Source organism: Urocitellus parryii, chromosome 13 (genome assembly GCF_045843805.1).
Source record: "Urocitellus parryii isolate mUroPar1 chromosome 13, mUroPar1.hap1, whole genome shotgun sequence".
Classification (NCBI taxonomy): Eukaryota; Metazoa; Chordata; class Mammalia; order Rodentia; family Sciuridae; genus Urocitellus; species Urocitellus parryii.
The window spans coordinates 21467548-21480800 of NC_135543.1; the positions used below are offsets into that span (position 1 = coordinate 21467548).

General features: G+C 34.1%; 1 protein-coding gene across 1 annotated transcript in view; it reads right to left on the reverse strand.

Annotated features, from left to right (window-relative positions):
- Nucleotides 1-13253, reverse strand: part of Dcc (DCC netrin 1 receptor) — a 1056042-nt gene that overhangs the window by 547032 nt on the left and 495757 nt on the right. Inside the window, exon 4 of the mRNA XM_077792339.1 lies at nt 939-1089. Coding sequence (XP_077648465.1) covers nt 939-1089 — 151 coding nt within the window. The remainder of the gene's footprint in view (nt 1-938; nt 1090-13253) is intronic.

Sequence of the window (13253 nt, forward strand, 5' to 3'; positions counted from 1 at the left end):
GTCATACATTTGTTGTCTAAGAACATATTTAAGGTGGATGAATTTAAAGATTAATATATGATCTATGGACCTATCTCATCATAGAAAATAAATGTGTTAAAAAGGAGTACACCAGTCCTCCCAATCAATGAAATTAATTTCTTAAGTGAGATCCATTTAATCAAAATGTTTTAGAATAAGTATTCCATCATAGGAAGGGCTCACTTTCTAACTCTATCTTATTATTAATGCTCCAGTAATTCAAGACCAGGCACATTCTCCTGTCTTACCTTAAATATTTGTTACAGCTGGGATAGTCATGGGCAAAACTGGAGCTAAAAGGAATTGCTCAGACATTACGATGATATGCCACATATTGAAATCCAGAATTTTCGGTTTCTTTATTCCCTTTCTATTGAGATATAGTTGAAAAAAAAGTGTATGTATTTATACAATGCGATGTGATGTTTTATGTTTATGTATAAAGGATGAAATATGTGTTTATACATATATAGACAAATGTCTACACACACACACACACAGAGAGAGAGAGAGAGAGAGAGAGAGAGAGAGAATGAACATCCAGCTAATTAACCTAAACATCACCTCACATAGTAATCTTCTGTGTGTGTGTGCTCAGAATGTTTAAGATCTACCTCTCCATTCCACTACCTTAGGATGAGATCAACCAGATGCCTCGTCTTAAGACTTTGGATGGGACCACCTCAATAACTATCCTGGCTTTCTCAATTTCCTCTCAGAATTGATCTTATGCATTTTGACTCTTTTCCCCATGGGCTCAAGCCAGTGGTTAGATGCCATTTATACACTGTATCATGTGGAGGAATAAGGGGAAAAATCCAATGATCATGAGAAACCTAGCATTTCTAGGCATTTGTGTCAAATTAGAGAAAAGTAAACAACAATGCATATTTCACAGAAATCCTAAATGAGTGTACCTGAGTTGGATGACTTCCTGGCCCCGTAACCAGGTGAAACTGGGCGGAGGGTAGCCAGAAACACAGCACTCCAGGACAGCATCCCTTCCTTCAATGGCCACCACGTTGGATGGTCTTTGCAGAAAATACAGCTGCCTATGCAGTCCTGGATCTATGAAGAAAAAATACAGGATGAAATACTTTATGAACAACATTTCCAAGATAAATGACATAACTGAAATCATTTTTCCCCTTAGAAGACACAATGATGGAGAGGAAAGAAAGAAAAATGGAAAGATGCCGCCAGTGAAACTTATGAATAAACTCCTAAAAGAGTTTCCCCAATCCCCAGATTCTAGGATTATATTGGGATATCTTTAGCCATTGAGATGTCATGGCATAAGGCAAAGGACATAGCTGGAGGATACAGGTGACTCATTTGGGCTATGGACCTTGTTAATTTGTCACTATTAGAGAAACAGACAACATTATTAGTAATTTTCTAAGAGTTCTCATCTGAAAATTTTATATGTTCAGTCTGTGTGCCAATAACATCTATTCCACTTTCTTCTGCCTCGTTCATTGCTTTGGTGACTTGATACATATGATAAACATAGATAATAAAAATTGTGCTCCATAGCACACAGGCTCTAAGGATTAGGATATAAAGATTTTGCAAAAAATATCAGCTTTCTTCAAAAAGGAAGTTATATTTGTATAACTAAAGTTTGTTTGCTTGTTTTTTTAACAATGTCTGGTTGTATCTTAACCTTTTATTTATATTTAATTTTTAAATATTTCAAACAGTGAGATTGTCCCTAGATCTGTGCCCCTGGGTGAAGCAGTGCTTGTACCCTTATATTCACCTCACATATTTACTTGTTCTATGAATGCAGCATTACTAGTGTTGTCTGACAGGTAATTGAAACAGTGTCTGTACAACCTAAGAACTCATGTTATTCAACCTGAGAACTCAAGTGATACAAAGCCATTAAGATATCAACAGATGGAATATGCAAAAAAAAAATACAGTTTTAAGCACAGGGCTCAGCTCCATAAGAGTGAAGAGCTTCTCTTCCCTCCATTATAGAAGACCAGTCCTCCTGCCTAGTCTTCAAGGTTAGGTGGACTTGGAGGAGACTGTTCCACCCAAGCCAAACTTTCTGACATGACCTGCTGACCAAATTTCAATCCCTCTGAATTGAAGTATTTAAGATAAGATGCTGAGTTTCCACGTTTCCATTAAAATCCACATCTCTCTAGGAGATTTAATTAAGACAATTTTCAATTTAATGCATTTAGTGGAATTAGCCTTTCATTTGTCATGATGCAAAATCAAAGGAAAATCCCGATGCAAAGAAAATGAGGCAATGGAGTCTTCAAAACTAAGATTGTACTGAATGAAGAATGGCTGAGGGAGATTAGATCCAACTGTATCACAGCATAGGGTACTGAAGATGAGGGAGGAACTGAGGTGGGAAGGAAGCTGGGACATATTTTAACGTTGTTATTAATTTCCATTTGTCAGATCCAACTCCACAGGGTAATATAAGAATTGCAATTCTCAAATTAATAATTGGGATTATACTTGTCATCTATTTTGTTTGCAGAGAAAAAAAGTAAATTCACACTTTCTCAGTCTTGCCACATCTGTTTCTAGTTGTTCCAGCAACAAAAATAATCTTCACAATGAAAATATTGAAGGCATTTTCCAAATGTGTTTATCATCATTAAACCAATATTGTAGAAAAATGCCTCAAAACCTTTGCTAGTTGCTACTGGCATGTTTTACTTCCTTTCTCCAAAATGACTTTTCAAATTAAACAAATATGCTTCAAAAGATAATAATGCTTACAAAAAAAATTTCTGAAATGGACAAGTTCCTAAAATGTGCATATACAACTCAGTATCTTTGTTACAGAGGACCATTTATTCAAATTCTTTACTTTCACCACCTGCTCCTCAGCAGACATGTGTCCTCCACATACATCACAAATGCTGCTCTACAATACCTTGAAAAACATCAAGTAAGGTCTACTAAGTGTAATATTTTAGCTAAAAGAAAATTTACCAGCGACAGGTAAAGTGACAGGTAATTTATTTACCTACGGAAGAGCCAATATTTCAACTCAAATGACTATACTTCATCAGAAAACAAAATCATGTAACATAAAATGATTCAATTTTAGAATATCTTTAAAAAAATTTTTCATTTGAAAAAAAATTGAACAGATAGTGAACAGAGTTTCTATATACCGGATCACATCCCCTGTCACTCAGTTTCCCGTATTATAAACATCTTACATTGTTGTTACAATTGTTACAATTAATGAACCAATATTTACATACTATTATTAACTAATGCCCGCATTTTACATTAAGACTATCTGTATTTTGTATAGATTTTGACAAATGCATATTAAGTATCCAATATTACAGTATTATGTAGAGTAGTTTGAATACCCTAAAAATATTAAGTTTAATTATTCATCACTCTGCCACAACCCCTTCTTCCATTTATGTGCCTTTTCCACAATATCCTATCATTGAAATCACACAGTATGCTACTTTTCAGATGGAATTTTATTATACTTAGCTATATGCATTTAATATTTTTGTGACTTGACAGCTCATTAATTTGTATTGTTGGGTAATACTCTATTGCATATATGTATCATAATTTGTTTATGTATTTATTCACCTATTGAAGGACACTGGCTGTTTTCAGTTTTTTAACAAACTGACATAAATATTCACATATAGAAAATTTTCAACTCCATTGCATCAATATATACCTTGGAGTAGAATTACTAAATTGTATTGTAAAGTATAATAAATCTATGTTTAGCTTTGTAAGAAATTGGCAAGATGTCTTCCAAAGTAGTTGTGTAATAAATATATCACTCCCAGCATCAAGGAATGAGAGTACCTGGCACCCATATCCTGAGCAACATTTGGTATGGTCATATTTTTAATATGTTGTGCATTTTATTGGGTGTGCAATAATACCTCATATGCTGTTGGTCCCATTTAATATGCTATTCTTTGCATTTGTAAGCCTTTGTTGAAGTGTCCAAATATCTTTCCTATTTTTGTAATTGGTTGGTTTGCTTTCAAACCATTGAGTTTCCAGAGTTCTGTATGCATTTTGTATATAAGTCCTTTATCATATTATACAATATTTTCTCTGTCTGTGGGTGGCTGTTTTTCATTCTCTTAGTACTACTTTTTAAACAGTAGAAAATCTTAATTTTAAGAAAATCTAACTTGTTTTTTACTTCCATGCATTTTTTTTTAGTTATTCTACCTGAAAGTTCATGACCATAACTGAGATCACCTCAATTTCCTATGTTATCTTCTAGAAATATTAATCTTGTGGTTTACATTTAGATATCATCAGATCCATCTGAGATAATCTTTATGAAAGATGGAAGATATATGTCTAGACGTTTTTGATAGTTATGTCCAATTGTCCTTCTCCATGTACTTGATTTTGCACCTTGGTCAAAGAACTTTTGATGGGGCCTGTGTAGGTATATTTCTGAGATCTCCATTCTGTTCTATTGACACCTCTGTCCATTATTTTGCAAATTCTATACTGACTTGTCTATTCTAAGTCCTGAAGTCAGGTCCTACCCATCCCGTGACTCTAGTCTTCTTCCTCACTTTTGTGTTCACTATTCTGGGTATCTCCACATAAATTCAGAATGAGTTTGTTGAAATCTACAAAACAAATTGCTGGAATTGTTGTCTTTATGTTAAAATATCCTGACATCACAGGGCTCCTATTGTCTCAAAGCATCTTTCTGCTATTACATTTAAAATAAAATAATATATTCCACAGTAAGCCAATACCCACCTGGCTCATTTCAGTTGCTTGTTATCTATGTCTTCATATGCACTGGAGTTTGTGAGTCTGATCATGTATATGCAAATTTCACTGTTTGGTAGGGGATTTTAGTTTCATATCCCCAAATATATTTCTCTATCTAATAAATTCTAGTATTAAGAAAGTTCCCAAAAGAGCTCAAAGAAAATAGTTCATATGAAAATAGTACACAACACAGATTAGCATGACCACAGAATGTCTGAAGTTCCTCCAGGACAGAAGTGAGTGTTCACTTCCCTGTGCTTCAAGTCTGGCCTGGTCCTATATCTTGCTTTGACAAACAGATTTTGCTGGGAATTATGCTATGTGAGTTGTGGAACCAAGGACTCAAGAGGTCTTTGTTTCTGTGATTGCTCTTTGAGACCAGCATGTTAGTGGAGCCAAATAAAGAGTGACAGATCACAAAGATGTTAACTGAGGCCACCAGCCAACAGCCATGTCCAACTGCCAGACTCATGAGAGAGGCAATCTTGCATCCTAGGTCTCAACCAAATACACATAAATGAGACCTAGCAAAACCAGAAATTGCTGAGGTAAACTGCAGAATTGTCAGAAATTGTTGCTAGGTTAAGATGCTAAATTCTGTAGGAGTTTGTTATTCAACAACAAATAACTGAAACATATACATAAAAAAATATATACACAAAAACAAAACAAACCCACCCCCCAAATTTAAAATGCCAAGTAACTATTTTTTGCATTGTTATTTTAGTTTGATTTCAGTTTAATTGCTAGGGTGATCTTGAGTATATGCAGAGACAATATTCAACTTGATATCTGCACATTTTTCTCCTTTAAGATATTTTAGAGGACCAATAAAAGTCAGACTTATATTTTAAAATTAAGACAATAAAATACAAAGTTAACTTTTCTGTGATATATTTGTGGGTGGTTTTTATTTTCATCCTGAATTTTTCTGTATTTTCTAAAGATTTTCAAAAGGACGTATATTTTTAGGGTGAGAGTTATTTTCAACTCTAGTGGTACAAAGTGTATAGAAATTATACAAAGGGCCAAAAACATCATAAATGTTAATGACTAAAACTTCAAGCAAATACTTAAGATCCAATGAAAGCTTTGTCTCTAAGCTCCAAATAGTAGAGAGGAAAAAAGTCCTAGGAAGTGTGAACTTTAAATTCTAGCTTTATGACTCTTGTTGATTAAATTGATTTGAATGGAATTAGAATGAAATTAGTAATTACTGATAAAAACAATTTGTTCTCTGGCTGTATAGTCACTAACTAATCCAGTCAAAGTGAAGAGAAATGGAAGAATTTCTCCAGTAAACAAGGAGCATGGTTTAATTACAAGAAAAAAATAATGAAAAAAAAATTTGTAATGTGGCTTCATAAATGGATGATAGGTACACACACATTTTACTTTTCTTTTAAACTGTATATACATTTCATATACTTTTATATGTGTTTGTGTGTGTGTATTTTAACATATTTAAAAATAAAACTGGAAGGAAAATGCATGTGTGGATCCTGAAAAAATATATCTGATAATCATTTCACCAGCAAACTAGCAAAACTTGACTTCTCTTCTAATATCAAATTTCCATATTAAAAAATTACAAAGCAGCCTTATCTAATGTAAGCTCATGCAAGTAAACCCCAAAATATTCATTTTTCTAAATTGTTTCCAAGTTATCATGATTTACTTGGACTAAAACCCAGTTTAGCTTTTTCCTGTTTGGAAAAAAAAAAAAAAAGATGTTAGCTTCATTCTTTGATTTGGTTCCTGGGTCACCAGAGTAATAGTACAGTAAATCTTCCTCACAGTGCAAGAGAGTAACATGTAAAGGACGGCCATGATAGTACTACCTTTCTGGGTCTACAGATTGCCTGGAGGAACAGAACTACCATATGGTGACACCTTGTCTTTGTCTGTTCTTCCCACTCTATCTCCTTTTAACTTGTTTTTCAATGGAAATTTTGGCCTACTTTGCTTAATCTGAGTAGGAGAGGACTGCTCTACAATCTATTAAAAAATAAAGAGTAATTATTTAGACAGTGAATCTCAAACTGTTGGGTATTACTGAGGACCCCAAAGGGCTTTTGTTCATGTAGGTCATAGCTCCAAATATTTACCAAAATCAAAATCAAAATTTATTTTTTAAATGTATACTTATATCTTATCAAAAAATTTCCAAAATATCTATAGTTTTAAAACAAAAATATTAGTGAGAATCATAAGCAGTTCTTTACATTTTTTCTAAGTACATTTAATGAGTGGTTTATTTAAAAATAACTATTATAATGTTACTTTCTTAATTCACAATGGTCTGTATGTGGTTTTCATTGAATTACATGAAAACAACATGACTTCAAACAGATATGTAACTGTAAAGAAAGGCATATTTTGACAGCCTTTTCAGATAATTGTAGATATTATCCTTTAACACCATACCAAATTTCAACAAGCAGTTTCTTGCAAGTTGGTTGCAATGTGGAATCTGACATAATATCAGTAAACATTTTGGAGTGTTATAAAAATCCATTGCTCTATCTTGTACTTTGGATGGATCTTTTACCCATGCATGATTTTATCACATCAATCAATGGTCATTTTGAACAGTATACTGCATTAGACAGGTCTTCCAAATGTTGACACATATCATTATAGAGTATCAAAAAATCTCATTTGTTACTATCACCGCCAATCCAATAGAAATGACTTTTAATGCTGGGAAGCTGTCAAGGTCCCAGTGACAGATAGAAAGTTTTCTAAATTTCGAATTTTAGCTTTAAAACACAAATTTCATCCTTGGCAGCAAATACTATTTTCCTTAAAGTGACTGGTTCACTTTGTTCATTTGTGAGAAAATATCTAACAAGCACCCAAGTCTGAATAGCTACAGTGTTTCTTTTGGTTGTCCTTTTAAGTAAAATATATATATATATTTTTTTTTTCCATGAGGAAAATAAAATGCTAGAGAGTTTGGTTTGAAATTCAGATGATCGCAAAAGTGTTTACTGTGCAAAACTCTTTGTACTTGGATTTCCTTCATGTGTATTTCTCATTTTAGCATGCAGCATATTAAAAAAGATGTGCACTTAACATCAAGATTCAATAAAATTAGTAGCCTGTACTGCTTCATCAAGGACATCCAGGCGGCATGGTGAAATGTACAGCAGATACAGAAGCATGAGTGTTAAAGTAGGTTTGACCTCCAGGTCCCCTCAAAAGCAACATGAAGATCCAGTGGCCATACTGATGCACAGGGACTCAAACAGCTCATTACCCTTCGTGCTCACCATAGGAATAATTTTGCATCTTTCAAGTAAAAGTGTATAAAGATATTTATGTTCCTCCCCCTCCTCCCTAGCATTTTCCCTTCTCCTTCTGCCTTCTCTCTCTTATTATTGTTTTCATTTTCATTTGGGAAGATAGTGCAACAATTATGTATGTCCACTTCTTGTGTTTCAGCAAGTGTTTATTAAGTCAGTAAGCCCTTTTTATCATTCTAATGTGGCACATTAGTCTACACTTAACACAGGCAAAAATAAAAACTATCTTTAGGGCTGACACCCTCAAGAAGCATAAGAAAAGCATATTCATAAAAGTAGAGAGAATATTTTATGTTTAGAGGCATTTAACAAACTTCTTAACATTAAAAAGTATTTTAACATTCTTTTAATATTAAACATTCAAGTGAGTCTATAGGGCCAGGTAAAAACTAGATTTCACTTTCCACTTTCACAGGTTTTCCTAAGTGCCTCAGGTAGACATAGATTTTGCCTGCCTTCGTGGCACATGACTACCCATGGAAGTCATCCTGAGACCCTATTAGAGTGAGAGGAAACTCATAATTATCATAGGACGTGGGTGTACTCGTGACCACCCCTGGGAAACTGGAATGCCCGCTCGCCCTGTGATGACAATTTTCCTTTGATGGGGCCATTTTTAAAAATTATTATTTAGGAACCTCAACATTAAATTTACAGTGCTGAATCTAAAGAATAACTGAGGCATACAGAAATTAAATTATGGACTGCTACCATATGTGTCAGCAAGAAAAAATGATGTCACTTTTCACAGTTTAATAACTCATCCTCAAAATAACCAGTAGTGGCTTTTAATTTTTATGCTTTCTGAATAAAAAAAAGGTTTTTTTCCTGGTTGCATTCCTTGAAATTCTTTATTAAGTCCTTGACTCAATGGAATTTCCCATTGGAACTGAAAGGGCACTATTCTCTTTGATGGCTTCCTACGCATAAGAGTTACAAATTAATTTAACTAGCTTTCTCTGCCAGCACCCTCAATCTCAAGCTAACCTATGACTCACCTACGGGCTCCTGAGTTATCCTCCTTCTAGTTCTGTTCTAACAGGTACCATGAGTCTTCAAATACCAGCAGGCACCTTCTAGAGTATGTGTTCCCAGTGAAAATTTCCAAGATGCTCCTTACTTTGTGTTTAGAATTCTGTGTGCACATGCATGGGGTGGGGTGGGGATTGTTTTGAAAAATCAGTCTAATCCAGACTGATCACAGGAACTGGATTTTATTTAATAAAAAAAATGAAAAGCTCCATCTGGCTGTAAGCCAAGCATCTTTGAACACAGAGGGAGAAGAGAGCCGTTTCTCAGGAGCTATTATTTATCACTCTATGATTCTATTATTTCCCTTCCTCATTTACACCAATTCAGTTCTAAAAATGACATTCCCTCTCTGCAAATATTCCTACATCTGTTCATATTTCCTCTTTCTTTTTCCACGTACACACACATACTGCTATTTGTAGTTAGAATTTGAAGGAAGAAGGGAGAGCATCTATTCTTATCACCAGCGTATGGCTCTATCCCTTCTGTCTCACAGGCAAATTTTGGTCTAACAGTTCCATTTTGTAGCAGGTCTGAAGGAAGTGATTTTTCATTTTTAGAATGATTTGAAAACTTTTTTTTTTTTTTTGCAGCTGACAGTAGAATCCCAGAAAACAAATGTTGCCATTACAATATGTCAAAGTTGTTTTGGGGGAATCAAAAAAACTTCATAATTGATACACATGCATAAAGAAACACTTAAAACTTTCCAGAAAAGTAATTTGGGTTTTTGATTCTAGCTCTTGTTTTTGATAATGAACCAGAAGTATTTGGATTATTTCCTATTTACTTAAGGTTGGATCAATAAAGGTGTGCCCATAACATGTCTACATATGTTTTCTTTATGCCTATGGAATAATTTGATGTCAAACAACACCAGAGGAGAAAGCAAGTTTTCCTGGGTTTTTCACTATTTTCTTCCAACACCTGCATTTGCAGGTTATAGATATAACATCTGTATAACCTTGGGGAAAGCTCCTAGTTTGTGTGTGAGTCAGGGAAGGTTGCCTAACCTTCTGTCTACTCACCCACGGCTGCTAAATGTCATATTCCTAGTAAATCCATAACTGATGGTATCGTGGACCCAACAGACTTCCAGGAAAAGAAAGGCTTTCTTCTTACCAAGAAATATCCATTTTCTCTATGGGGAACACAATCTCAACTATATTAATTTTGCTTTTGACCTTTTGGGAAATAGTAACCTTTCATGGAATGGTAGCTATTAGGGGATAATAAAATCAATACCTTACACTACTTAAGGTCAAGGGTGAAAGTAGAAAAAAATCTGGATTCGGTGATGGGAAGATCACTGGTAACATTAGAATTATAGGCACAGCAAAAAAAAAAGTATATAATTGATCCCTTAAACTAGGAATCCTGAACCTTATTGATGATCCCCAAAGCACCAGGGGCCAAATAATTATTTTTTAACAATGTTAAAAATCAAACAGATTTTCTATCCATAGTAAATTCATTTTATCTTACTAAGATATTAGATTTTGTTGCATCCAATAGAATCTGATCAACTCCAAGTAAAACAATGGTCACCCAACAGTGGTTAAAAGACCTGCCCCACCATGACAAATTTGAAATAACATGATAGTCCATTAACTCTGGAGCAGTGCCCAGCCCAGGTTCCTAGAGAGGACAGGCTAAAGTGATCATCTGTCAGTGAGGAGCACATAATGACACAGATCTTGGTCAGAATGTATATAATAAAGGGTATTGTATCTTTTTTCATATACTTTTTGTGACAATATAAATCAACTTAAAACTAAATTGTTATTCATCTAAACCTAGGACAACCCCTGGTTGGATTATTTTGAGATTGACTTTCATCAGTAGTTATTGCTTCACCACATGGTCTTCTGGGTATTAGTAACCAGAGTTTTTCTGACAAAGTTGAATTCTTGAATAGTGGGATTATAAAGGCAAAGTTGGGGCTGAATGTAGAATGAAATAACACATTATATCCTTGTTAGTGGAAAGCCTGACTGAGTCCAACCCTCATCCCTTAACAGGAAAGGAGATTAAGGATTTTAGAGGATTCAGTAAATTGCTAATGGCTACTGAATATCAAATGCTAGAAGCTTATTTAACTTTGGACTCCCATTCCTTAGGTAGTATCCCTAGAACTGTATCTTACTGCAGAAAAAACAATATTGGTGGAAACACAAGGGTGAAAACCATGTAGCAATGAGTTGTTAGAGAGGAAATAATGGCAGAGAAGTCTGGTTCCTCTTAGATATGAAAAGGAAATGCAAAACTAGACAGAGTGTGGATAAGTAACTGTCAGTTGACAAAGCACACTCAGATACCCAGAGTCAAAATCAGGTAATGTATTAGAAGGTAAATAATATTGACATGAGAAAAAAATTTCTGAAGACTGAATAAGTTCTAAAATGCCAAGTAGTTATAATATCTAAGATTTCAAAATTCTAGGAAATATAGTTGGCCTACCAAATTTAACCTTCGAAACCACCCTATGAAATATATGGCACTCCAAATAAAGAAAGAATTTGGCTCAAGTAACTTGTTCTAAACTGTACAACTAGTAAGTGATGAAAACAAGATCACAAGATCGGTACTTAATCAGTTTGGTGTTGGGCCTCATGCTTTTAATCATTTACTATAATAATAAATCAAAACGGGAATTTGAAATACTCATTAATTGAATGATATTAACTCAATATGACCAGGATATATGGAAATGGATTCTAGGTAGTAGACAGACCCTTTCATGTAATATAGATTAAATCTGATAAAATATCTAGAAAACCTGTACTTTACATGGTTTAAATATAATATGATCACATATTCCCTTTTCTAAGAATATATAAGAAAGGAACAGAGATTAACCTTAAATTTATGAAAGGCTAAGTTTATTCAAAACTGTCTTTTAAAAAAGCAAACTAAAAAAAAAGCAAACTATAGAAAAAAATCCTTCAAAGTAGTGAAAAATATGAAAAATGAGACATTAAAATGTAATACATTAATCTGCTTTGTTTTTCATTTTTGTTTGTGTTTTTCTGTGTATATTTGCCAGGGTATTTGTTGTTCCAAAATGTTCAAAAACTGTCAACCATCAATAAAGTTAATTGAATCCAGTTTCAATTCCAAGAGATAGCACTCAAGGTTCTCCATATTGTGAGTTCAACTTCTCACTCCACATTTATCATGTACTGTGATCACACTACAAACAGTTATCATCCTTTATGATCTAGAAGAGTAACTCTCTAGAAAGAAATTTTTCACATACAATTGATTTATTCCTTAACCATGTTCATTTGCAACTAGGTATGTTTCCCTGAATTGACCCTTTCCTGTCTAATGTTAGTCATAGGGCACGTGAATTAAATACCTGGCTTAATGGTCAACTTTAAAAGCAGATAATGTTGGAGTCCAGTGTGGTGGTGCACATCTGTAATCCCAGTTACTGGGGATGCTGATGCAGGAGGATTGCAACTTTAAGGCCAGTATAGGCAATTTTGTAAGACTCTATCTTAAAATTTAACAAATAAATAAAAAGGCTCAATATGTAGCTCAATTATAGAGTGCTTGCCTAGCATGTATAAGGCCCTAGGTTCAATCCCCAGAAGGACAGTAAATAAGTTAGTAAACTAAATAAATACAAAGAAGACAGTGTGTCCCCTAGAGGTCATTACTTTGTATAAACTATAAAAATTGATTGTAGCAATAGTATAGACAACTCCATTTGTTGTACTGTTTTTCACTTTGTAGATAATTTTTCTTTTTTAAAAACTAAAGTTTTGTAGCAACCCTGGGTCTACTAATTCTGTCAGCACCATTTTTCTAACAGTATGGACTCACTTCATGTCTCTGTCACATTTTGATAATTCTTAAATAATAATGAAAAGGCTTTAATCATTGCAACTGGCATGATGGGATTATTCTAACTCTTTTGGATGCCATGAGCAATGCCCATAAGACAGCACGCTTAACTAATATGCACTGTGTTTTCTTAAGTGCTCCTCCAACTGACTCATCCCCCTTCTCTCCCTCCCTTCCATCCTTCCTATTCCCTGAGAAATAATCATGTCAAAATTAGGCCACTTATGTATAACCACACAACAGCTTCTAAGTGTTCATGTGAAAGGAAGA